At 48.7% G+C, this 27363-nt stretch overlaps 1 protein-coding gene and 1 long non-coding RNA gene across 2 annotated transcripts; one reads left to right on the top strand and one right to left on the bottom strand.

Annotated features, from left to right (window-relative positions):
- Positions 1-218: 218 nt before the first annotated feature.
- TM4SF4 (transmembrane 4 L six family member 4) lies at positions 219-23199 on the bottom strand. Its single transcript, XM_002716253.6, has 5 exons — positions 22847-23199; positions 22073-22162; positions 11631-11767; positions 4985-5174; positions 219-794 (listed from the first exon to the last, which is right to left on the bottom strand). The coding sequence occupies exons 1-5, from the start codon at positions 23018-23020 to the stop codon at positions 777-779; spliced, it is 609 nt and encodes a 202-aa protein (XP_002716299.3). The 5' UTR covers positions 23021-23199; the 3' UTR covers positions 219-776.
- Positions 22171-26268, top strand: LOC149127119 (uncharacterized). The gene is made up of 3 exons (XR_016233257.1): positions 22171-22360; positions 22592-22774; positions 25934-26268. It is a non-coding gene; the product is annotated as an uncharacterized LOC149127119 (long non-coding RNA).
- Positions 26269-27363: the final 1095 nt, after the last annotated feature.

Here is a 27363-nt window from a genome sequence, read left to right on the forward strand (position 1 = left end):
TTGACTCCACGTTACTGCCTCATTCATAAAAAAAACCCAATACCTTAATGTAACACATAGAACTAATGATATTCGTTACCTGAGTAACAGTCTGATGAGTTACTACCCAAATCAAGATTTATTTTGGATGTTGGAGCAAAGGAAGCATTTGTAGAAAAGATGAGAAGAAGGTGTTATCCATTTCACCCTTTGCCTTCCCTAATGAAACACACACACAATTTTCACTGTATTGCCTCTGAATTCGGGTTTTAATTTACTGTACATAAGGGAACCTAGCAAACACAGACAGGCTCAGGAGATCAGTCATAAGTAATTCAAGCAAACCAGCAACAATGACAGCAGCTAGAGGTTACTTACGACACATCAATCATTCTTTTTTCCCATAGATCTTAAAAGCAAGAATTGGTCTCAGTTTCTCATTTCTATTGTGTTTTCCTCCTTTGATTTACCTCAAGCCTCAAAGATATAAACATCTCTGTATACAAATCAGCAGTATGACAAGGCACCGACTTTATATATTTTACACTTTTCAGGAAAAAAGTCATGACAAATCTGCCTTGAACCTGTTCTCAAGGTCTAGCAAGAAGCCAAGTGGAGAGACTGATCAGTGTAATTTGTTAGGCGGCTAACCTCTTCTATTGGAAAATAACCAACTGCTTGGGAAGAGGGAGGGGAAGGGGTTCCTCCGCCCTCCCGAGCGGTGTGAGCAGGGAAGCAGACGGGCGTGGGTTGAACGCGTCTTCCCACGTGGAGGTAGGACAGCTCTCCAGCAAGCTCTAGACTGGTCCGTCTCCCTGGAGGACAGAAAAAGTGAATCAATCAGGATGTCTCTCCTGGACAAGAAGCCTCTCTTCTGCCCTCCCTCCTCGCTGTCCATCACCCCTCTTTGTCCCGATGACTCCTGCTCCTGACTGGTCACCAGCTGGCTACTTTCCACGCTCTTCTGACTGATTTCAGAGCTCTAATCTGTGTCTGACCCGTATGGAGGTCATAGGAGTTGAAGCTTCATTTTCTTTTGCATCATTTATTTTTTTTAGAAGATTTATTTATTTATTTGAAAGGTGGAGTTACAGAGCGGCAAAGGTAGACAGAAAGAGAGAGGTCTTCCATCTGCTGGTTCACTCCCCAAATGGCTGCAAAGGCCAGAGCTGAGCTGATCTGAAGCCAGGAGCCAGAAGCTTCTTCTGGGTCTCCCACATAGGTGCAGGGGCCCAAGCACTTGAGCCATCTTCCACTGCTTTCCCCAGCCGTAGCAGAGAGCTGGGTCAGAAGTGGAGCAGCCGGGACTCAAACCAGTGCCCATATGGGATGCCGGCACTGCAGGTGGTGGCTTTACTCGTTATGTCACAGGGCCATCCCCACATCATTTATCTTTAAAAATAGTTTGGTCGGAGGCACAGAGAGGTATGTGCGCTGTTGTCAGATGCCAGAACTAATTACATAGTGGATTAGGGGTTTGGACCCAGGAGGCTGAACCCTCAGGCTGACTCCTTTCCTGGAAGCTTTGCTGGTTCACACAGATAATGTCAGTGTATTCCTAAGGCTTGTAATTGTCAGGATGGATGCAGATCTATCACCTGTGCTAGGCACTCAGCAACCTGAAGAGGCTGGTATTTTTAAATTTAATTTAATTATTTTTTTTTTTTTTTTGACAGGCAGAGTGGACAGTGAGAGAGAGAGACAGAGAGAAAGGTCTTCCTTTGCCGTTGGTTCACTCTCCAGTGGCTGCCACAGCCGGCGCGCTGCGGCCGGCTCATCGCGCTGATCCAATGGCAGGAGCCAGGTACTTCTCCTGGTCTCCCATGGGGTGCAGGGCCCAAGCACTTGGGCCATCCTCCACTGCCTTCCCGGGCCACAGCAGAGAGCTGGCCTGGAAGAGGGGCAACCGGGACAGAATCTGGTGCCCCGACCGGGACTAGAACTCAGTGTGCCGGTGCAGCAAGGCGGAGGATTAGCCTAGTGAGCCGCGGTGCTGGCGAGGCTGGTATTCATAACCAGGTTTGGGAGACAAGGAACAGTCGAAGGCAACAGACTTAGCCAAGATCGCAGAGCTGGCATTTAAACCAGGTCTTGGGGCTTGCACTGTAAAGCATGATCCCAGTGATCGCCTCTTCTAAGGACTGTGTGAGGCTCAGGAAACTCTCAGTGAGTACTTTCTGCCTTCTGGAATATGTGGGCCAGGAGACAGGTGGGGTGGGTGACTGAGAGGTTCCGTTGCACTCAGCTTAGTGGGGGCAGGAACCAGGCTGAGGGCTCACATCTTCACACAACGTGCTACCAAGGTGAGAACGCAGGTGCCAACAGGAAGCAGGCCGATTACGAAAACTGCAGCTCTCATGCATCGAAATAGCAGTGACCATTCATGATGTCTGCAAATTTCTTGCCGAAAGCTCAGAGAGCGAGCAAGGGAGAGAAAGAGCAGATTTTAATTTCTGGATCGAGGTGAGAGTATACAGGTGATCATTGTGCCATTCCTTCAATGTTTAAGGGGATTTGAAGTTTTCAAAAAAAAAAGTTGGAGGGGAGGGAGAGGAAGGAGGGAAGGGGGGGAGAGAGAGAGAGAGAGAGAAGGAGAGGGCAGAAGAAAGAAGGAAGGGAAGAAAAAACCTCTGGGGTTCCCCGTGGCCCTGGGCGCTGACAGCCAAGGGGTCCATCTACTGTCTTTCAATTAGCAGGTAAACTGGCCATTAAGATCACCAACATGCAGTGTCTGAATAAATGAAACTCATGGAAAAGAGCCAATCCACCAGCACTTATGGGCTTTCAACAGGTAATCTGTAGATTTCGCAAACTCATCTGTTCAAAAATCATTTTCCGTAGGTCTTGCAAAGAAAATGTACCACTCAGCTAAAATGTATGACTCCCTCTGAAACTGATTTAGCAAATATTCATCCGTGTTGGATGAGTTGCATGATTTAAATACTCAATTCCTAACTGATACCTCAAAAATAATGCTGTGGATAGTAACTGGTGGTTTTCTTTTCTCTCAATTTCATTTGAAGACTCAAACATTTAAATACAATACAATAGAATTGAAAATGTATAGACAAAATTCAATAGGCAGTGAAATACATCTGTAATCCATGCATTATACTGATGACGTTTTTGGATTTTAAAAAATTATATTTTAAAAGCAGTGAATGATCATTAAGATTGTTTTGAATACTGTAGGCTAACAGGCAGGAGAACAGCCAGTCACCTATCCACAAAGAAGCGTAATTTACCATTTTGACTGAATTCCTTTAGACTTTTCTTTACATTGTGTTTTGGTCTTTCTTATTTACATAATTGCATATTGTGTACATTGTTTGACATCCTGTTCTTTTCAAATAACAGGATTTCATTGGCATTTTCAATATTATTGTAGCCTTGAGGAGTAAAAATAAAGACAAGAAACTTTGGGAGGATACAGAAGGGATTTTGTCAGTGCACGCAGCGAGGACAGTGGGATGACTTGGGTACATAGAAGGCAGACGTAGGGGCCGGCGCTATGGCATAGTGGATAAGACCACTGCCTGCCATATGGGGGCTGGTTTGAGTCCCAGCTGCTCCACTTCTGATCCAGCTCTCTTCTATGGCCTGGGAAAGCAGTAGAAGATGGCCCAAGTGCTTAGGCCCCTGCACCCACGTGGGAGACCCGGAAGAAGCTCCTGGCTCCTGGCTTCTGGCTTCAGATCAGTGCAGCCCTGGCCATTGCAGCCACTTGGGGGAGTAAACCAGAGGATGGAAGACCTCTCTCTCTCTCTCGTTCTCTCTCTCTGTCTCTGTCTCTCTGTAACTCTGCCTTTCAAATAAATAAATAAATCAAAAAAAGAAAAAGAAAAAAGAAGGCAAATGTAGCAGAGATAGGAGGCTTTCCCTATGGGAGTTTACATAGTTATGTGTGTGTGTGTGCACACAGGTATAGATTTAATTTTGGAGCCATAGACATAATAGTTATCAAAAATTAAACTAAATGATTTGGACCACTTAAAATTTGGGCATTATTATATTAAGTGGACAGATCTTTATTTAGATTTATTTGCATAATTTCTCAGCTGGAGAATTTGTGAGTTTTATTTAATTTTCTCCCTCATACATCAGTCTGTACTTTTTGACACTTATGGGTATGTGAGAATTATCACCTGATCTGAATTGGGTATTAGTTGAAATAATCAGATTGTCTTACTGTTTACAAGACTATTTGAAATATTTATATGTTAACGTCCCCATTTTATGAGATGCTGGTTGGAGACTAAATCTTGAGTGGTTTACTTTCTTCTCCCCTCATAGAAGGACTATTTTCCTTTCCTAGATCAGAAATCACATCAAAAGATGCTGTGTTTGGGGCTGAAGCTATGGTGTAGCAGGTGTTAGCATCCCATATGAGCACCAGTTCAAGTCCCAGCTGCTCCACTTCTGATCCAGCTGCCTGCTAATGCTCCTGGAAAAGCAGCTGAGGATGGCCTAAGTGCTTGGGCCTCTGCACCCATGTGGGAGGCCCGGAGGAAGCTCCTGGCTCTGGCTTGGGCCTGGCCCAGCTCTGGCTGTTGAGACCATTTGGGGAGTGAACCAGAGGATGGAAGACCTCTTTATCTCCTCCACAACTCTGGTTTTCAAATAAAATAAATAATTTTTTTAAGATGCTGTGTTCACCGTTGGGAGTGAGAGCCTTCAGGGCTAGACTCTGATGTGTGCTTGTGACCACAGGCCTCCAGGACGAGCGCTGTGGCTCTTTAATGAACATCCTTATACGCTTCCAAGTGTAGCCAGAGCCACTGTCAGTGGCACTACAGCCAGCTGCAGCACCAAATAGGTTCAACTGCCACCCGTGTGTTAACATGCATGGGGAGCAGGACTGCTGGGGCCGGAGACACAGTGTCACATCCCCATGGGTGACTGGCTGGGATGACCAACTTCCCCGCTGCCAGCCCTGCCGCTGCGCACCTGCCACACTCCCCGCCCTCCCCCGCTAGCCCTGTGATCTGATTGGCCCTTCACTTACCCCACAGCAGCCACAACACTGGCAGTCGCCACACAGGGTCCCCAGGAGGCCATTGATGGCCTGGATGGCACAGAGACACATCTGGACCCCCCCGATGATGAGCAGGATGGAGAAGAGGGTCAGGTTCCAGGGGACCACGTCGGTCGGCTTCAGGCACTTGCTCCACAGGGAGTGGTCACCGAGGTAGTCCCTGTTGGGGACCCGGGGGAAAGAAGGGAGACCTTTGTCAAAGGAATACAAGTCTCTAGAATGGAGTCCACCGTGACCCTTAGAGGTTGCATGTGTGCAACACTTCCCATTCCAAACAAGCACCACGGGACAGAGAGCAAACCCTGCCATGCTCCGTGAGTGCATCCATGTGACGGCCCAGCCCCCACATATCATACATATTTGCTTAGATCCTGTGGCTCTTTCCTCTCACTGACAGCGAGGCACAGGGAGGTGAAGTGACATCCCCCAGGAATACAGCTATGGAGTGGCAGAGCCATTTTAATGAGCTGGCAAGGGGGAAGGCTAAAACCCCTCTCCGAGAGAGCCAAATAAAGACATCCCAGGGCCTTTAGCCACGCTGTCATTATCAGAGACCAGATCGCCTGCCGAGTCCAGTGGTCATTGGAAGCCACGCCAAACACAATGGTGTCATATAGGTAAAGGGAATAGCGGGATACTTTTTAAGGCCTCATTTTAACCAAATTGTCCACCCGAAGCCAAGCCAATTATGTTTTTTGTTAACATACAGGAATTCCACATGAAAAGACAAGTAATTCATCTTCTCTAAAAGGAAGAAATAATTGGCTACCTCAATGATATTTTACAAAAACAGAACAAGTAGAAATCGCCATCTGTTTGTATTTTATGACATCAAGGGAGGGAGTTCCTGGCCTGAAGGAAAAATGGGAAGCAGGCTCTCCTGGAGACCAAGTTGCAGCACAGTGGGCAGGGGCTTGTGCATTCCCCGGCCTCCTTCTCACAGTCCTGGAGCTGACCCCCGGCCACTTCCTCTGCCCCCGGGGCCCGGGAGGGGACTCCCTGTTCACTCCTCATAGTAGTGTCCACCTTATCACCGTTGGCTCTTGGTGATGACACCTGCTTCCGCTGACTTCTCACGGATCTCCACACACTGACTTAACCACACTCGCTATTAATATTCGAACACTTTTTCAAGACGGCGGAGGGTGCCCTGGCATCGAGATGAAGGAAGGGACGAGCGTGTGGCCCTTGACTTAGAAACCAAGCCGTGTTTATGTCCCTGAGTCGCTTTTCTGTGAGAACAACAGTTCTGGCGGCTTGCTAGCTGGGCGACTTGTGAACGTCCCTGAAACGCGGGAATAGCATCATCTGTCCATCACGGTGTTACTGCGGGGACTGCATGAGTTCTAAGCACCGTGCTTAGAATGGTGCCTGCTCACGGTGCCTGCTCGGCAGACACGCCCAGCATCGCGATTTCGCTGCATCCAAGCAGCCTGGTCTCACGGAGACAGCCGAGCGCTTTGGATTCAGACAAGTCTGGTGTTGAACTCAAACGTCTCTCTTACTAGCTGCGCATTCCTCACACAGTCACCTGCCGCCTTTCAGCGTCAGTGTCTCCATCTATGAAATGGGCCGAGAGCCACCTCAGAACCTTGAGGATTCACAGCTCTTTCCAGAACCTCAGCTTACGGCTCCCTCGTACCTACCAGGAGGTGCTACTGCACTCAAGCTGTGCTCCTTGCAAATGCTCCTTGAGTGAATGAGCACCCATTTTACAGATGAAGTTGAGGCTTAGTAAATGGAAGGTCCTGCTTTGGATTTTAGGTCTGACTCCAAAGCCAGGGCTCTTAGCCAGTGCAGATACTCTGAGTAGTCACAACCTCTTAGGATATGAGAACTATGATTTATTTATGACACTTAATCTACACAATCTGTCTATGACCACATCAATCAACGCTTATCTATAAAAGAGATGATTCTCTTTGAGCCTTCTTGTCTCTCATGGAAAGGATTGAAATAAAAGTCACAAAAATCATAACAAAAATACATTTTGGAAAGTTCTGGTGCATAATGAAGAATTTATTCACAATAATAGCTGATTTCCTAAAAGTGTACCCTTAGGCAGTGTTTACCAAGCAGTCTGGGGCTTTATGTACATCACGCTATTTTATGCTCACCTGCACCTGTTCCTTTCATTCTGCACAGAGCCTGTGAGTGGACCCCGAGTTGTCCACGGGCAAAACCTAGCCCTAATGCTTGGGAGAAGTTCTGTGCCTTGTGAGGGCTGTCGGCTCTATCCCCGTCGCTGTGGCGCCCAGCTGTCCAGAGTGCGGTCACAGCAGCCCATGGGCCCCTTGCTAGGAAGCATGGTTTGTCCTGCAAGCCCAGGCAGAACATGTCCTCATATCCGGTGTGGCTCTTAGGGTCCCCAGAGGGTGGGCGGGGAGCAGCCCAGCTGGCCTGGGAGGGCCATGCTTGGCTCAGAATGTGCTTGGCCCCTCCTCAGTCGTCCCCTCCCACAGCTGTCACGAAGGCCCTGCGCAAGCTGCTTCCCTTTCAGCAGCTCAGGGTCAAGGGCGGGGTGGCCGATTGTCTCAGAGAGGAAGACCTTCCCCTCTGCAGGAAGCCAAGAGGGTGTGTCTCAAAATGGGCCTGCTTTCTTTTTTCCTTCTGGGATACTTCTTAAAAATTTATTTGAAAGGCCGAGAGACAGAGACAGAGAGACCAACAGAGATCTCTCACCTGCTGGTTCACTCCCTAACTGTCTGCAATGGCCAGGACGGGGCCAGGCCAAAGCCACGAACCCGAAACTCAATCTGGGTCTCCCATGTGGATGGCAGGAACCTAACTTCTTCAGCTATCGCCTGTGCCTCCCTGGGTGTGCAGTAGCTGGAAACTGGAATCAGGAGCAGAGCCGGGAACTGAATCCAGGAACTCTGATTTGGGGTGCAGGTGTCTCAGGCAGCTTACCTGCTGCACCACACACCTGCCCCGGGATGCTTCTTAGGAAGAAAATTGGGGGCTGGTGCTGTGGTGCAGCAGGTTAAGCCGCCATCTGCAGTGCTGGCATCCCATATGAGCGCCGGTTCAAGACCTGGCTGCTCCGCTTCTGATCCTGCTCCCTGCTAATGAACCTGGGAAAGCAATGGAAGATGGCCCAAGTCCTTGGATCCCTGCACCCACATGGAAAAAAGCTCTTGGTGCCTGGCTTTGTATTGGCCCCACTCTGGTCATTGTAGCCATCTGGGGAGTGAACCAGTGGATGGAAGACCTCTATTCCATCCTTTCCAATAAATTTTAAAATCTTTAAAAAAGAAAGGAAAGGAAAGGAAATTGAACCCTGTTTTCTTTTTTGACATTGTTATCCACACTTCTGAGAAAAACAGTGCTGCATTCTAGGGCCATGGAAAGCCCTGGACTGTGCCCCTAGCCGGACATCCCTGCGCCCTGTCCACCATGTCCTGGTGATCCCTTCCAGACACGCACAGGAACAAGGGGGCTCTTTCTCTTTGCTCCAGATCTTACCTTGTGGTTCTCCTCCCACCCCTGCGTCTCTGTCTCTGTCTCTGTCTCTCTCTCTCTCTCTCTCTCTAAGGCACTGAGCCTGTCCCTGCTGGGATCGGCACGGTCCTGTAAACCCACAGTGGCCACGCCATGTCCCTACTGGCAGTGCTGTCTGTCCACTGGCCTGCCTCTCTGTCACATGCCTGTCGTGTGGTGCCCAGTGTGCTCCTGTCTTCCAGGCCACCCTGAGCTCATCAGGCCTTCTCCCGCCTCTCTCTCCCTGCCAGGCAGGCTGTGGCTCATCTTCCCAAGTCAGCTGTGCCCTGCGCCACTCCCACCCCTAGTCCCCACCCATCCCCCCTGTCACCTGTCACCTGTCACCTGTGTGGGAGGCAGGCTGAGTTCCTGGCTCTGGGCTCTGACCCCCCCCAGCCCTGTCCAAAAACACTGCCAGCATCTGGTGAGTGAACCAACAGTTGGGATTGCTTGTTCTTGTGTGCCCTCTCCACCATCCCTTTCTGTCTCACTCTCTTTTATAAAAAAAAAAAAAAAAAAAAGGAATGTGAGTTCTTGTCTTCAAAGATAGCAGGAAACAATGGAATATTACTAAAAGGGTGCCAGGAGGCAAAGGGGACATTCGCCTGCACCCATTCCCCCTGAGTGCCTGCTTGGGGTACATTTCGCTCCTTGTGCAGAGAGTGGGGTTAACTTCTACAGTCAGGGCCTGAATAGTTGAAACCGCTCTCAGATAGAAGGTCAAATGCAGAGCGCTTTGAAAAGTGGCTTCCTGTCCTTGTTGCAAATGGGCATTTCCTGGGGTGGCCCACAGGCCAGCTGTCACTCTCCTGACCTTGGCCCCGCCCAAGCAGGGCGTGAGTGTGGGAGCAGGCTGTCAGGTCCTAAAGCCACAACGCAGGTGACCCTCAACCCACTTCGGAGTGCTCCTTGGCATCTGTTATTGGTCCTTTCTTGGTTTGGGGGATGGATTTTGTTCTAGTTGATAGGCGTTTCATCAAGCACAGCATCACGTACAGAACAGAATAAAGAGAAAGAGGTCCCACGCTGCGCTGGTGGCAGGCTGGTGTTGGAAGTGCAAGGAAAGGGGCCCTGGAAGGGAGACACAGTCGGTAGCTCCACTGACACCCTGGGGTGGGAGAGGGAGCCCCAGGAGGGAGACCTCAGTAGATGTGTGGCCCTCTGCTGCCTGACTTCTATGCCCATGGAAGCCAGCTGCACCGTGGTGGAGCCTCTGCCATCTTTTGCAGGAGAAACGGACTTTGCATAGTTAGCTCAGTGCATCGGGAGTCACTGCGGGTGCTGGCAGGGCGTCAGAGGCCTTGCATGTTGAGCTGTGGGAATGGGGTAGGGAAGTCTCAGCTGGGACACCTGGGAAAAACCAAGACCTTGCATCACAGCAGAATTAGCATTTTCCATGCCCTGCGCTGCAGTCTATCCTTGAGGGTCTCTATCACCTCACTGTAAACAAAGGCACAGTGAGATCACCGTGCTCTCGGGCTCTGCATCTGCAAATTCACCCAACCGTGGGCCAAAAAGTATTTGTAAAAAAATTGCATCTGCACTGAACATGGACAGACTTTGTTCTTGTCAAGATTCCCTGCACAGTACGGCATAACAGCTGTTTCCATAGTATTTGCATTGGATTTGGCATTGTAAGTAGTCTAGAGGGGATTTAAAGTATGCGGGAGCAAGTGTGCAGGTTATATGCAAAGACCGCATGCAGCGTTGTAGAGAAGGGACCGGAGCATCTGCAGATCCTCATATCCAGTGCTGGGGGATCCTGGAAGCCATAGCAAGGGACAACGGCTGTTGTTTTTAGCCTGGCCCCGTCCTCCATGCTCAGGAAGACCCAACAATCATATGTCCTGACTCCCTGTGATGTGCCGGCCTCTGCATAGGGCAGAGAGGCCGAGAGAGTCGACAAAAAGAGAACGGCGCATGCTTCCTGCAGGCTGGAATGCATGCCACAGCATCTCTCGGGGCCTCTGTGATGACCGAACTGTCCTGTCCTGTCCTGTCTCCGAGCCGCTGGGTCCAGCAGCGGTGAGGCAGGCGTGGCTACTGAGCCTGGCACTGTGGCAACTGCCGCTGAGGACTCGAGCTCTTAACTTCAATTTAACTTAGTGTAAAAAGTATTTTTATTTTTTTGAAAAGGAGAGAGAGGGAGAGGGAAAGAGAGAGAGCGAGAGCGAAAGAGAGACGCTCTCATCTGCTGGTTCACTCTCCAAATACCTGCAACAGCCAAGACTGGGCCAGACTGATGCTAGGGTTGGGAGTCCAGCCCAGGTCTCTCGTATGTGGATGGCAGGGACTCAATTTCTTGAGCCATCACCTGTTGCCTTCCAGGGTCTGCATCAGCAGGAAGATGGAATTGGAAGCAGAGCCAAGACTTGAACCCAGGAACTTTGGGTTAGGGACACAGGCATCCCAAGAAGCATCGTAACTGTGACACCAAGCAATCACCCCATGAATTTCATTTTAAATGACCACTGTGACTGCTGGTTACTGGACTGGACTGTAGTGCAGTCTTGGGGCAGAAGGATGTGTGAAAGGACAAATGAATTTATCAAGCTTGTCTTGCAGATAGCAACTACCTGCTGGGGTCCTATGGAGATTAAATTATAAATTTACAACCTGCAAAGTACCACGCGAATATGAAATGTTATTTAACAGATTCTACTAACATTAACTGTCAGGAAGAATATTTTCAATGTCATTCTCTATAATTTTGCACCTTGAAAGATTAATTACAGGCAATTTGGGTTATTAGTGAATAATAATAATCACATACTAACCGAGTAATCATCCTTGTTTTCTACTGTAAGACTTATAATGGAAGCCAGTATTCTGTTGTTATTGGTTGCCTCAAATTGTAGATACTAATAAATATTTGGATGTGAGTCATGACACCACAGATCCTTCCCTCCGCTCGGACCAAATGAGCATCCTCCGCCAGTGATTTCCACTGTCTCAAAAGAGCCGTTGGAGGTGAAGCCTGTGCAACGTCTCCCCTCTCCACAGCCCCAACTCTGCGACAATAGAGCACCATGGCTCAGGCCAGAGCATGAAGACCTTCCCTGTGGGGTCTCCTGCCCGTGCGTTGCCTGCACTGCCCCTTGTGGCGATGTCTGGGCACTGCAGGGTGCAGCCTTACCCTTCGTGGAAGGGGTAGCCCCAGGTGCCATTCGACACTTGGCACTTAGGGCCCTTGTTGATTGCGACGGCAGAAATGACAAACGAGTAGCCGGCACCCACGAATCCAATCGCAGCAAAAATTGTAGAGGTGAACATCTGGAAGAGAAAGACAGCATTGTTTTTTGAGGTGGTCCAGAGATTACACAGCAAACCTAAGCAGCCGGGTGGTTGAACCTGGAGACCACAGGGAGGTAGTGGGATAGGAGCCAGTCTTTGAAGTGGATGGGGCCCAAGGGGTCTCCTGGAATGAATTTTGTTGTCTTATGTTCCCTTCTTTTTTAAATTTTTTTTTTTGACAGGCAGAGTGGATAGTGAGAGAGAGAGACAGAAAGGTCTTCCTTTGCCGTTGGTTCACCTTCCAATGGCCGGCTGCAGCTGGTGCACCGCGCTGATCCGAAGCCAAGAGCCAGGTGCTTCTCCTGGTCTCCCATGGGGTGCAGGGCCCAAGCACTTGGGCCATCCTCCACTTCACTCCCTGGCCACAGCAGAGAGCTGGCCTGGAAGAGGGGCAACTGGGACAGAATCCGGCGCTCTGACCGGGACTAGAACCCGGTGTGCTGACACCGCAAGGCAGAGGATTAGCCTAGTGAGCCACGGTGCCGGCCCTAAATTTTTTTTTTCATGTTCCAATCTTCTAAGAAACATTTCATTTATATATTTTCATTTTATTTGAAAGGCCGAGAGACAGAGAGAGAGAGAGAGAGAGAGAGAGAGAGAGAGGTCTTTCATATGCTGGTTCACTCCTGCACTGGACCTGGTTGAAGCCAGCAATCAGAGAGTAACCACAGGCCTCCCATGTGGGTGGCAAGGACCCAAACAGTGGCACCATCACTGGCTGTGTCCCAGCATGCACCTTAGGAGGGTGCTGGAATGGGAAGTGGAGCTGGACTGAGCCCAGACGCCCTGGCATGTGGGCATACTAAGCAGCATTGCAACTGCTGAGCCAATGCCCACACTGCCTACAGTCCCCCTTTCAGCCCTGTCTTTTCCCATATTCCTTGATGACCGAGGTGCTGCCTCTGGGCTGATGCATTTGAACCACGGATTTTTAACTTTGTAACGGGTAAAGTCTCACTTGGAGCACCAACAGATGAGGCCAATCCTTTACAGAAACCAAGGATGTTAGGACTGGCAGTGATCCTCAGTGTGTTCTGGCCCAGTCGTCCTGCTAAGGCCACATTACTGGAGTCTCAAGGGGTGGGTGGGTTCTATTGATCAGAAAGAACAGACATCTGGAACGTCTCTTCCCTGGTCCCAGTTAGATTCTTGGAGACCAAAAAGATTAATTTCACCCTGTCTTCCATGTGGCAGCAGCCTTGAGACTATCTGAGGATGGCGCTGACATCGCACCCGCCCTTCCGCTTTCTGAGAGCTTTCTCTAGGTTAAGCAATCCCAGTGATCCTAGTCCTGAATATTTTCACACAACACAGAGTAGTCAGTGAAAAACAGAGGAGACTCGCATCTTTCCTTGTTCGATCACAAAGTCAAATTAGAGTGGTAGAAAATGAGAGGCATAGCCAGGCCTGGAGCCCATGCAGGCCCCGCTTCCGTTTCAGATGACAAAACCTTAGGCCCAGCGATGCTAAGAACTTGGCAGTGTCTGCTCCAGACAGGAAGGAGGGCGTAGCCTGGAAACATTCATCATTTTGGAGATGGAGGTGGACAGTGATCACCTATATTGCTTTGGTGATGGACTCAAGGGGCTAACAGCAGACCCGGGCTCACATCTCAGCTTTGCTGATTTCCTCTGTGTGTTCAGAGCCTCGGTTTCCTCCCCTATAAAATGAGCACAACAGGGCCTACCCTAAATGTCTGCTGTGAAAATTAGCTGCGGTAGCTTAAGTCCAATGCCAGCTGCTTTCTCTTTCCCCTTCCTGTCTTAGCGGTAATAATGTCACCACAGGGAATGCGGGGAGGGGAGACTTGGTATGGAGAGGACCTGACTGGGTCTGGATGATTGGAGTCAATGAAAAAGTGGAATTCTATTTTAGCTGGCCTTTGTTTTTATATCATAGTATACAAAAGTGTTTTTCATGCGATTTTCCAAGGCTGAGCGCTAGTCTCACGTGCCTTAGGAAGCCTTGTGTGACTCTCCTTGTAGATCTGACCATTCCATCTTCCTGTCTCTCTCCCTTCCACTCAGGATTGCATGCGGTCTGTCACAGCACAATGCCTACAACACACTAAGGAATAATTTCCCTCCCTCCCTCCCTCCCTCCCTCCCTCCCTCCCTTCCTTCCTTCCTTCCTTCCTTCCTTCCTTCCTTTCTTTCTCGCCATCTTCCCCCAGTCAGCACAAGGTCCTTGAAGTCATGCACAGGAGTTATTTAGAGATAGTTGGGGAGCTCTGCCCCTCCCACCTTCTGTAGGGTTTTTCTTCTTAGCTTATTAAGGCACTGGGTGACCACTTGTTGGATCTTTTCCATGAGTAAAGTTTCATATTACTCATATCTTAGAATGTTTCCCCTGACTATTATGATTTGTATATCTTAAATCCACTGTGACCATAAAGAAATTTATTCAAGAATTTATATCAGAATTCAAGAATTCAAGAATTTATATCAGAAGTAAACAAAAATTTTCATCAATTTATCATGATAAAGCAGGCAATGTCGTTTCTGAAGGATGTATAGTTAAATAATTTTGGGGAAACAAACCAAATTTGCAAAAGCCAGAATTTCCATCAAATATATAGTTAAACTTTCTTTTCTAGAATTATTTTATTTATTTGAAAGGCACAGTTACAGAGGGAGAGAGAGAGGGAGAGACAGAGAGAGAGAGAGAGATCTTCCATCTGCTGGTCCACTTCCTAAATGGCTGCAACAGCCAGGGCTGAGCCAGGCTGCAACCAGTTAAATATTCTTAAAATCATATTTTAATAATAGAGAAGACCTCAAAAGTCATCTAGTGAAATAATTTCACTTTTAAAAAAACATTTATTTTATTTATTTGAAAAGCAGAGTTACAGAGATGGGGGGAAGGGGAGAGACAGAGACAGAGAGATCTTCCATGTGCTGGTTCACTCCCTCAATGGCCACAACAGCCAGGGCTGGGCCAGGCTGAAGGCAGGAGCTTCTTCCAGGTCTCCCACGTGGATGCAGGGGCCCAAGCACCTTGGCCCATCCCCTGCTGCTTTCCCAGGTGCATTAGCAGGGAGCTGAGCTGAAAGTGGAGCAGCTGAGACTCGAACTGGTGCCCACATGGGATACTGGCATTGCAGATAGCGGTTTTACCCACTGTGCCATAGAGTAACCCCAATCATTTCACTTGCTGGCTAATAAAAATAGCTCCATTTGATGATAATCCTATGCACATTATATCATTTAATCTTCCAAACAGACCTGTGAAATGGGTATTATTATCTTTTTGTTCCCCAGACAGAAAAACCGAGACTACTAGAAATTAAGGCAATTGCTATAAGTTAAACAGCAGTGAGGTGGTAGAACTGGGCTCCATCCACGGCTACTTGCTTCCAAAGCCCTTGCTCTTAGTTGCGGCTCTCTCAAGTCACAGGCCTAGAAGGTGCTGAGCTAGGTTCAGAACCCAGGTCTCTTCCTCCCCAGCCTGGCATCCTATACCTTCCACCACTTCCAGTACCCTGCTCCCCACCCCCTCACCACTGCCACCAACACCAGACATTGTTATTTGTATTGCTTGTGATTGACATTGGTTCTCTTATAGAAATAAAATAACACATAGGGTCTGGCATTGTGGTGCAATGGGTTAAGCCACTGCCTGCCACACCAACAAATCATATCAGGCACCGGTTCGAGTCTCAGCTGCTCTGCTTCTGATCCAGCTCCCCACTAATGCTTCTGGGAAAGCAGTGAGGGATGGCTCAAATCTTTGGACACCTGTCCCCAATGTGGGAGACCTGGATGGAGTTTCTGGCTCCTGACCTTGGCCCTGATCCTCTTGACCATTTGGGGAGTGAACCAGAAGGTGGACAATATCTCTCTCTGCATCTCTCTCTGCCTTTCAAATAAATAAAATCAATCTTTGAAAAAAAGTAAGAAATAACAGATAGGGAAAGAAATGTCTTTTTGACTACTTGAATTGCTTATCTTGAGTTCTGGTTTTTAGTCAGCAGTCATGAAGGTGTTGATAGTTATGAATCTATAAGAATCTAAATTGCTGCAATGAAAAAGCAGCATTGCATTCCCAGGGGCAGTTTGGTCTCTGGGAGAGCCGGGTCCCAGCCCTCTCAGCGTCACCATGGTAAGCAGTGGAGAGGGGTAGGTGGATGTAGGTCTTCTAGCCAAAAGTGCCCAGGATTTCCACACCTGCTGGCTGGCAGCAAGAGGAGAAATCTGACTTGTGGTTATTCCTGCTATGTGAGCTGACTGATGGATTTTAGACAACACTTCCACGACATTTTAGCAGACACCTGTTTAGAAATACAGAAAGTGGATACAAATGCAAACTTTCCTCATTTCTGGCAAGTGTGAGGCCATGAAAATTCAGGTTAGGGTAAAATACCAGTGAGGAGATGATTTTTTTCCTTAAGTAAAGAGTTACCCTGACACCAGCACCAGCCAATGGAACTCCAACGTGAAACACGTATGTAATCTAAAATTTCCTAGTAACCACCATTAAAACAAACATAAGAGATTAATTTAATAGACTGTAATATATTTATAATTTATATAACCTATTATATAATTAATAGAACCAGAAGAGGTTAATTTTAATAATATAGTTGGTTTTAACTCAACTTCCTCCGGAACTGAGTCTTTTTGTCTCCATTTCACCTTCTGTATACAATGCTCATTAAGTACCTGTCACATAGAGCTCATAAGAGGTAAACAGGGAAGTGAAGGTAGCCAGCTCCAGAAAACCAGACTCCCCCGCAGGTGGAGGTAGCCTCCAGCATGTCGCTGATCAGTCACCCAGAATCTTTGTTGCCAATTCCCCAGGTGTGGAAGACTTGCCACAATGATCACACACACTTGGTGAATGTCGTTATATTTTACAATACTTCTTTTCTAAAATCATATTCTTTCACACTCTTGCTTTCCCCAAATACAGAGCACATAACTGGGGAGAAAAACTGAAGTAAATGTGCTAATTCTCATGAGGTTGCCCAGCACTGCCTTCTGTCCACACTGTTGAAGTGTCCTGAAATGGATGACAGAGAGACGCTGCCATCTCCTTCCCTCTCTGTGGGGCTCCGATCCCAGCTGTGCACCACCTGCCCTTGGTCACATATGTGCTTATGTTGGCCAAAGGAAAGGGAGGAGGCAGGGTTGGGAAGGGAGGGAGAATGGGTGTTCTGAGGACATGGTATGCAGACATGTTGGGGAATATCTCTGGTAGGCATTTCCTTCCTTCCTAGCAAACACTCCGAGAGGTCTATACGGGTCTATATAGATTGCATCCAAGCGGTCTATACAGATCTATGCAGATGGCATCCAAGCGGTCTAAACAGATCTGTGCAGATGGTACACGTTTTCCCACAACACTATGTCCCTCACTTTCGGCTTCAGCAAGACTTGGACAAGGGGTGGCAGTCGGAGTGAACAGGCGTGAGTTTCTGTTTCCTCATTCACCAGGGGTCTTTTTAAAAAGCTCGTGGAAAATGTGCATTATGAAAAAAACTACTGGGTTTCAGATAATTTCTGTATCACAATCAACTCACACTGGCCTGTTGGGACCTGTCTGAACAGGATCTAGTTGGGGCACTGAGAAGGGTAAGACAGCCATGAGAAAAGATCCCCTTTCAGAGGATTCTAACAAAATTGAAGCAAGAAGAACTAACAGCAAATTGGGTGTGCCGCTTGGGCTGAAGAATGGTGAAATCACTGATGATGCTTCTTGAGAAGTTCTGTGCTCCCAAAGAACTCAACAGTTTACACATGGATTATCCTGACAATCAGGTCTGCTAAAATATGGAAATCCCCCGGAATGCCTTCGGGGTGTTCATGTATTTCATTCCCCAACAACCAACGAGCATTTACAGAGGATTCATGTGTTCTTAACACCCTCTGCACTTAGCGAGACGTCTCACTGATGCAACCTCCCCCCTCAGTTACTGCAACAGTCTAGTGACACGGAGCTACTGCTCTGACCTTTCAGCAGGAGAAAATGTTTAGTGAAGAAATACTGCTCCGTACTTTAATCTCTCCTTTCAAGAGAATCCATTATTTCAAAGACTTGTCTTTGCTAAATCCCTTCCTTACATTGGCTACTATTCCAAGAAAGAGGAGGGTTGTGAGTGGGAGGGACGGTATGAGGGGGAAGCCATTGTAATCCATAAGTCGTACTTTGGAAATTTATATTCATTAAATAAAAGATAAAAAAAAAAAAAAAAAAAAAAAGGAGGGAGTTCCCTGAAGTGCTCACTCAGGAGACGTCCCTAGGGGGCGCAGGTGAGCCAGGCACAGGGAGACATGCAGTCTACAGCACCCAGACTGCTTAGGATGGGATCGCTGTCCTTTCAGGACAAACACACCCTTCACCTGACCCTGACCATGGTGAGTGGGGAGCCAGTGCTTTATCTCCCTGATGCTGAAACGCCTGCCTGCCCCAACTATCTAATTTATCAATCTACCGCCCATCCCATTATTAAAGATAACGAGTCAAGTCCAAGGTCTCCAAAAGACTTATTAAAGCACATCCTTCACATGAATGAGTTGATAAAATTAATGATCTGCCCCAATGGCCCCCGAGAGAGAAATTCTTAGAGGATTAGGGGCAGGAGATGCTCTCCAGCCACACACAGGCTGCCAGGAGGCGAGGTGGCTGTGGAATCCTGAAAACAAACCCAGGTCAGCGCTCACCCCGGAAGTCACTGTTTTTGCTCCAGGACTCACTTTTCCCAGCTTGTATGGAGCCTAATTTATTTGAAGGTGAACAGACACCTGGGGCTGAGCTTCCTTTTTGCTTGGCCTCAAAGAAGAGCCCGTCTCCGTTTTCTCAGTCTTGTCTTGGAACTTGCCGAGGCCATCTGGACCCCTTCAGCTCCTGCTTTACTCCCCAAGCCTGCACACCCTGCTTCTCCTGCCTCCCACAGCCTGATTTTACTGCCCAAGGAAGGGGAAGAGAAGGGTGCAGCCGACGTCCAGGGCTGTTCCAGGAAGACAAGAAAGGAGGGAGCCAGCTGAGGGGCCATCAAGCAGCTGACACAGTGAGGATGGCAGATAGAGAGGGTGGCAGGTGCAGGGCTGTCTGATCTTGGTCTGCCTTACAGGCCTTTCTGCTCAGCCCAGCTTCTGCAACACTGTCCTGCAGAGGCACAGGGCTCCCTAAGCATGCCTGGAGCATGTTGGGAAATAATTCACACTTTCAGCATTATAATTCCACCATAATTACGCTGCAGCTGTTTCCTTTTTGTTGCATTTGGTCGGGGTTAAGATGTCTGTGTTCCACACCAGGGTACGTGGGTTCGAGTCCCAGTTCTGCTCCTGGCTCCAGCTTCCTGCACATACAGACCCAGGGAGGCAGCAGGTGTTGGCTCAAGTAGTTGGGTCCCTGCCCTCACATGGAAGACCTGAACCGAGTTCCTAGCTCCTGGCTTCAGCCTTCGCCAAACTCTTGTTGTTGCAGGGAAGCGAACCAGTGGATACAAGTTCTGGCTCTATTTCTCTATCTCTCTGTCTCTCAAATTAAGAAAATAAATGATTATTGCTTAGTGCTCTGGAGCCCCTGAACACTGAGGAAACACAGCTGTTAAAGCAGGCCTCAGGGGTGGGGCAGGGGTCAGAATGGAGTGGAGTGGTCAGGGTGGCTCGGCCACGCCTGGGGCAGGCCACTGCTATGCCAAAGTGTGGACCAAAACGTGGAGTGTCGGGCTGATTTTTAATTAATTACTTTGTTGGAAAGGCAGAGTGTAACAGACAAGACTGAGCCAGGCTGAAGCCAGGAGCCAGGAACTCCATCCGGGTCTCCATGTGGGTGGAAGAGACTCAAGTACCCAAGCCGTCATCCACGGCCTCCTGGCCACACTAGCAGGAAGCTGGATCAGAAGCCCTGGGACTCAAACTAGGTACTCCAGTGACGGATGTGGTGTCCCAGCTGGGGCTTCACCTGCTGTGCCACAATGCCTGCTCCCAATTCTTTGTGGTTTTGTTTGTTTGTTTTTATTTTTCAAAGAAAGTAAGATATCTAGATTTTTTTTGGTGTCATCTCTCATTTTTGAAATTTAACAGTTGATGAACACACTAGTAAAAATCAAGAAATCCTTGTGACAGCTCCCTAGCATGTGGTGGGCCCTGGGCCAGGGTGGCCAAGGCTGGGTGCCTTGATTTGCAGTCTGCCACAGCTGGCTCTTTGACGGACACTGCCCATCTCTCTGGACCGTCAGTCGCTTGCAGGTGTTGTTCTGAACTCACACCAAGGGCAAACCCCACCTGGAGGCAGGGAGCTCTTAGACAAGTGCCCTGGACAGACCCAGTGTTTCAGGTGTGTTCTCTCAATTGTTCCTGCAAACACAGGTTTCTTCTGCCTTCTTAGACTTAGTTTAAGTCTAATGAAAATAATACTCTGAATAATATTTCACTTCTTACTGTGGTTATCAAGAAACCAAAATCAAAAAGCCCTCTTGTTTTATACTCGCCAGTCTTCAGCACTATGAATGAAATGTTAGATTTTCAAGTCATGATTCTTTCTCTTCACTTGATTTTCTTCATTGCTAATTGGTTTTCAAACTGATTTCCAATGTATCCTCCAAAGTTGACAAGGTATAGTAGGATTATATTTCAAGGGGAAAATGAGTCATATATTTACCCTTTTTTATAATTCATCATATGAAAATATTATCTTTTTATAGACCCATATATTTCATAATTATCTTAGATTATGGTTGCTTTATATCTTTTTAAAATAATTATTTTAGATGTTAAAGGAATAATTATCAATACTTTTTTGAGACCCATGACGGTGGTTAGAAGGTTGAATACATTGTCTGAATGATCTTCGATCTCAAATGGAAAACTAGTACAAAGGGTCTTTTAAAAGTTCATGGAAAATAAGTACTATAAAAAAACTGTACACGAATTAAAACATTTTTACACCAAAACAAACTTACCTTTTAATCTGATTTTTCATGAACTTTTGGAAGTACCCTCATTTATGCACAATGCACCAGTCTTAGCCCTCCAATAAATATTTAATTGAATAAATGAGCAGATAATGATGAGAAAGAAATGTTCGGACGATTCTGTTTCAGAAGGATTGAAACATCTTTCCCTTTAAGAAGTTGAAGTGAGTGTGTACAGTTTCCTGCTGGGGTTCACAAGTCTCTTAGATGGAATTGAACCGTGGAGATTAGAGGAAAACCTGGCCTTACTCATCATCCAGCCTGTAATTCTAGTTTTTCCTTCTTCATTTCCCCCACATCGATATACCTAAACTCAGTGCTTTTTTCTGCAAGTAACTCTGTATCTTATTCATTTATATCACTATTATAAATGAGAACTAGCCTCATTAGCGGACACAAGCACACATTATTGAATTTTAGTTAATGTTGCTTGTGTTCCTGGAGCCTGAGACTTGTACTTCCTTTGTTCTACAGGGCGATTAGAAAGGGTCTGAAATAATAAAGACTGAGCGCCATCAAAATGTTTTTTTTTTTTTTTTCCTTACTAGAACTACATGGATTGAAAAAGAATGGAAAACATTCTTTGCTGTTCAAAGATAAAGCGCATCCGGATACCTACCACCGGGACTGGCCCCAAATGTGGGAAATTCTGATCTAGTTCCACTTCCTTCGTTTTCAGAGGAGTGAAGGGAGGCAGAACAGCGCAGGGACTTGCCCAGCTGCAAGAAGGGGACCCAACCCCGGGTCCCAGCATCGTCTCCGCTTCCCAGAGGCCGATACCTGCCTGATCTCTCCAGCTCTCCAGCTAACAGATGGAGGGCCACACAAAGCAAGAGAGGAAACCGAGGTCCCGAGGCAGAACCTGGGTGGAGCCGGGAACTGCTGGGCACAGAGATAGTGGACCCGGCAGTGGCTTAGGTGGGGGACTGGGGAGCTGTTGGGGGAGGGGGAATGTGCCATCTTTTACCCTGTCTCAAATTCTCTTTACAGTTGAAACAAGGCAGGGCCAGAGAAAGGCAATGCCTTGTCCAAGACTCCGTGGCCTGTCCGTGGCAGGGGGAGAGCTACATCCCCCACCCGCACCTTCCAAGCCTACTTCCTTTAAATGGCACCACTCTGGTTCCCCAGCTCCGACTACCCTGCCTCCTGGTAACAGAGGTGTGTGTCATCCCCTACCAGTTTGAAGGTTGCCGCCTATACAGATGTATCATTGTTGTTATTTTGTACCAACAGCAAGACTCCCAGGTTTCTCCCCGCCCCAGCTGGCCCCCAGAGTCCTGGCGGGGGTGGGCTCACTTGCCCCTGCCCCAGGCTGCCCATCCCGGGAGACACAGCGCACCCTCGTGGCTGCCGCAGGAACTCACCGCGAACCGCTTCCCACAGCTCTGGTTGCCGCAGCACCCACAGCAGTCATTGTTCTTCAAGCCCAAGAACACCAGCGCAGGGAAGATCATCTGCCAGCAAGAGAAAAGTCTCAGAGGGAGGTCTGGCTGCGTCAGGAGCCCCGTCCCTGGTCAGGGGGGCTTGCAGGCTCCCAGGGGCCGGGCGGCAAACGCCAGCCAGGCATGGCTGGCTGGGCAGAAGGAGCGTTAATGGAAGCTAAGGTTCCATTCGACCCGACTGCCTTCAGCTTCAACACGGCAAGCTTTCAGGTCTGGCACCCCGAGTTTTTATTTAGGTGGTGGGTTAGCACACGACCGAGGAGCTGTTCCTCAATGGACAGGAAAAGCTCCCGCCCCACCAGAGCTTCCCAATTCTGCTGGAAACCAGGGATAAAGAAATCTTTCACCAATGGAGGAAGACTCCATTGACGCCTGCATCTCTTGGTAGTTTATGCCAATCAAGTCTCTAGAAAGCATTCTTTTTTTTTTTTTTTTTTGCAGCCATCGATTTGGTTCACAGGACTTGAATGTCCCATGAGGACCGCCAGCCCAAGCCAGGGGATTAGTCAGTAGACCCAGTGGACTGTCCTTGTCAGTCTAACAGAGCGAGGACATCAACTATGCACTGCCTGCTCAGCACGCATTGCTCGGGCTTTCGTTAACCCAGAACTGCGTCTCTGTTCGGTAAGGACTGCACTTAGGATAGAACGGAGGGGGAGCCCAGGTAGGCAGACTGTAAGGCTTTTCCCTACTCACCAAGATCCCGTTTCCACATATTCCTCCGAAATACCAGACCTCTGTGGTAATGTGGTCGTTGTTGTCCGCCACTCTCCCTCCCGGGAAAAACAGCAGGATGTTAGCCAGCAAGCCAAGCACGGCCAGGGGGATGAGGGTGCCCCCCAGGCACTTGGCACAGCTCCCTGTGCACATGCTGAGAGGCCCAGCACTGCTCAGCAGCAACGGACTCCTGGCTGCCTCCTGCCCGGGGCCTCTTCAAGGGTTTTGGCTGGAGTGCCCCAGTAATTGTCCCCGGTGCACTCAGTATTTTGGGACCGAGAACCAAATCCCTGTGAGCTGTGTCCTTGGAGTCACTTCAGCCGCTCAAGTATGGCAGAACCTCAGTGGTGATGGACATTTATAATTCTCCGCAGCTTGACGTCCCTTTTTTCCCTGCACCCCCATAAATGAGATTATGCTCAGTGCAATCAGTCAATCGTTTTGCCATGGAGACCAATAACCTCTGTTAATAATCTACCAGCACCGACAAGACACTCACATTGCTGCGATCGAAGACGGGGCTGGCACGGACAGCGCTTAAAAGCCCTGCCCCTCTAATCTGACAATGCCCCTGCCCAGTTAAAGAAATATTTCCCCCCGGGGTCTTCACAAATGACCCTCATAACTGAGTTACATCCTGGTTAAGATTCTGTCTCCCAAGAACTTAATGGTCTGTAGTGCGTGTGCTTGGTCTTTTCCGCGGAGAACCTGGGATGTGAGGTTAAGCCAAAGAGCGGTCTGTTTTCTTCAACATGAAAATAATTTGATGGTCTAATTGCCTATGGAAATTATTTTATTTCATTGTGTTTCTCTACTGGTTACTCAAGTGTGTACGATGTCTCCCACCAGGTGAGATGGAATTAGCTAAAGCGGTTTTCCTACTCAGCTCGCGTAGCTACATCTTGCATGGAGGAATGGAAACCACTGGGTTCACAAAGGCTAAGGGGAAAGGAAGTTCCACAGGGCAGAGGAGACGGAGAGAATTATCTGTGTTTCAACTGGAAGCAGAGAGGACAAAGCGTGGGAGGCGGTGCAACGCACCCCTGTTGGGAATTCTGTCAACTGCCAGGGGTGCGATACAGTTGCTTTGTGTCATCAGAGAAAGTCTGTGCCACGCCTAGACTAAGATCCACAGTGCGCGATGACCCTGCCTGGTACTGGGCTTACGTAACAGTAGAAGGATCAGGGGTGGAGCAAGAAGCCTTGCCAGCTTTTCCTTGAGAGCTTGGAGGTCGGAACTGAGAGCAACAGGTAAAACTGCTTAGGGAGCCCAGTTTTAGCTGAACAAAAAGCAAGGTGCATCATGATCACCAGGAGACCCTCTGCAGCAGGTTATTTCCCAACACCCAGACAGGTGGGCAGTAGCCTTTATTTATAACCCATCAGCTTTTGACAAAGAGCTTTGGGAGTAATAACAGCAAAGAAGAAAAATGTTCCAGGCTTCCAAAAGTTGCATTAGTCAAATGCTGGTGCCACCTTGGAGCAAGTCTGCTCCCCTTCAGGGTCTGGGTTTTTTTTTCTTTCTCCATGGACTGTGTCTTGTGCTTCTAGAAGTGTGGCATTGGATCAGCACTGGTCAACACAGCCAGGAAGCCCTAGACTTTTCAGACTAGCGACTGGAGTTGTTGATCTACAGTGAGTGAACAGATGAAAGAAATAAGAGATACAGGGGGCCCTGCTTCAGACTTCCTCCTGGATTTTAAGGTGTGGTACGTGAGTAACTTCGAAGGAGAGCCCGAGATAACGTATTTCCTGTGTGGAGAAGGGGAGACCCTGAGAGACTTTCACCCTTCTGCAACGCCCTGACCACTTGGACGGTGACTAACTCAGTAATTGTTCAACTATGAATTGTGCCTTTAGCAGGAAGTGAAACACCTAATCAGTAAAGGGGGCATGACGAGAGGGGGGCATTGGTAAAATTCACCCTCAGGAAGTAGGGGTCACTAACATATTACCAAAGACGTTGGGGAAAATTGTGTGAGATTCTGAGAATCCTCCTCGGCGTACTCCCGCTGGATGGGTTGTGCTTACCCTCTGTTCCTGTGTGTGTTTGGCAAAGAAGCCCCTAACCCAAAAAGGCTAGGTGCAGTAAGGAGGTGTCTGGGGAGATTGAGCCCCACTCTGTAGCCAGTCTTGTAGGAGGAAGACCTCAGAAGGGAGACCGGATGATGGCTCTGGAAGCGTAGTGAGACAGCAGGGATCCCGGAAGAAGGGAGAAGAATGGACGTGGCTGCTGTGCGCACAGACCTCACCTCCTGGAAGGTCTGTCTGGAGGGGGCTGTGCAGCCTGAAGTCCAGGGGTTCCTTCTGCGGACACAGGCACTCGATTCCTGAGCTAACACACGCAGGAGTCGGAGATGGTTTCCCTGTGACTCCGGTTACCTGCTGGACACCTGCTCAGTACCTGGGTGAAGCTTGCTGCCATTTCTAAGCTTCCTTCCCTGCGGTGGGTGAGGACTTCTTACTTCAGCACACATGCCGTGCAGTCAGTGAGGGTGGTGGATGCACCCACGATGTGTCCGCCAGTGTGCCAAGTGCAGTCCCAGGGAACCAGATAAACCCAAGACTTTCTGTCTGCCCGCAGTGGCATCACAGCCTCCCACTGTGACAAGAGATAAGGGAATGCATGCATGGAAGTTAGATAAGTTACCTGCTCCTGAGCACACACACGAACAGCTTCTTCATCCTGTCTTAGAGTGGATCCCTCTCGTTATGCCTCCAGCACATCAGGGAGAAGATGGAGCTTCCACATGTTGCTATTTAGAGTTCAAGTCCCCATCTTTGCTTGCGTAGACTATTGGAACAGACTGCTAGAAGTGATTTTCCAAGGAGGAAAACAATCGTAGAACATATCAGTGGGGATTGTGTGTAGTAAGGGCCGTTCTATAGAATATGTGCTCTGTGTATATAGATATTGGGTAATAATGCACCATGTTTTGCTTACTATAGACTTCCAGTTTAAAAAAAAAAAAAGATTGGTGTGAGTCTTTGGCCTAGAAATGAAGAAGCCTGTGTTCCACATTGAAGTGCATTTGCTCAGCTCCTGGCTCTGGCTTCTTATTCCAGCTTCCTACTAACTGCAGACCCTGGGAGGCAACTGTGATGGCTCAAGTAGTTGGGTCTCTTCCACTCTCGTGCAAGAGCTGAAGACTGCCTGCCTGCTGGCTTTGTCCACCACTGGCCAGCCATTAAGGAACATGTGGGGACTGGCCCAGCAGATGGGCTCGCCCTCTCTCTCTCTGTCACTGTCTTTCCTTCTCAAATAAATAAATAAATAAATTTTTAAACAATCTAAAGTAGGTCATGAGAATAAATGATTTTTCTAAAATGAGTCCCAATGCCCTTTTCCAGTGCAAACCTGGCCTTCTATGGCTTCTGCCTTCAGGAGGCTGGCTTCTCGGCACTCAGGTCTTGCATTCGGCTCTCCCTGGCTCACATCCTCCCAGGTCCAGCTTCCCACCTCCCTGCCTCCTTCCCTGTCCCCTTCACTTCCCGGTGACCTTCATCCAGGGCTCAGCTCAGCAGGCGCTTCTTCTGAGAAGCCTTCCTTGATAGAAAAAGTATTTCGGCCGGCGCCGCGGCTCACTAGGCTAATCCTCCGCCTTGCGGTGCCAGCACACCGGGTTCTAGTTCCTGTCGGGGTGCCGGATTCTGTCCTGATTGCTCCTCTTCCAGTCCGGCCCTCTGCTGTGGCCCGGGAGTGCAGTGGAGGATGGCCCAAGTCCTTGGGCCCTGTGCCCGCATGGGAGACCAGGAGAAGCATCTGGCTCCTGGCTTCGGATCAGCACGGTGCACTGCCCACAGCTCACCGGCAGCAGCGGCCATTGGGGGGTGAACCAATGGAAAAGGAAGACCTTTCTCTCTGTCTCTCTCTCTCTCACTGTCCACTCTGCCTGTCCAAAAAAAAAAAATATTTCATCTTCAAGATATGTTGGGGAGATTTGATTTTTTTAAAGAGTTCTGAATAGCAGAACTTTCTAGGGTTTTTAAATTGTAAATACACTTGGAATGATCTCAGAAGAGTTGAGAAATACAGTGTTGGGAAGTTTTCCAAACTTCGTACCCACAGAATCGTTCTGCTGTGGCACAACCTGTAGGAAGGAACAGGACTCCCCAGCGCGCTCTTTAGGAAACTTGGAGCTCACTCACTTCCAAGCCCTTGGGCTGGGGTGTGTCGGCAGAGAGAAGCCCCCACGGTCGTTTGAGGCGTTGGCAGGGTAACGAGAGTGGAGGGTGAAGATGGGTGAAGCATGGAGTGGGGAGGCTGGGAGGTGCTGGGTGCACATGTGGGTGAGGAGCTGTGGATAGGAAGGGGGCCGGGCCAGAGGAGGGGCTTTCAGGCCTGAGGGAGGACAGTAGCTGTTCTCCCAGTGAAGCAATGAGCTCCGCTGCTCCGTGACGAGCCCCGCCATGCCCAGGCCATTTCAGTAGGAGTATTCTGCCAAGAGCAGCTGTGCAGAGGCCGGCTGGGCAACACAGGGACAGAATGGCCTGGA

Source organism: Oryctolagus cuniculus, chromosome 4 (genome assembly GCF_051225735.1).
Source record: "Oryctolagus cuniculus isolate XC-2025 breed Fujian yellow rabbit chromosome 4, ASM5122573v1, whole genome shotgun sequence".
Classification (NCBI taxonomy): Eukaryota; Metazoa; Chordata; class Mammalia; order Lagomorpha; family Leporidae; genus Oryctolagus; species Oryctolagus cuniculus.

Excerpts from the sequence above, each read along its gene's own strand:
- TM4SF4 (XM_002716253.6), bottom strand. The coding sequence starts at position 23,020 with ATGTGCACAGGGAGCTGTGCCAAGTGCCTGGGGGGCACCCTCATCCCC. Across the intron at positions 22,163-22,846 it reads TATGTGGAAACGGGATCTTG|ATGATCTTCCCTGCGCTGGT; the intron begins GTGAGTAGGGAA and ends TCTTGCTGGCAG. Across the intron at positions 11,768-22,072 it reads GCTGTGGGAAGCGGTTCGCG|ATGTTCACCTCTACAATTTT; the intron begins GTGAGTTCCTGC and ends TTTCTCTTCCAG.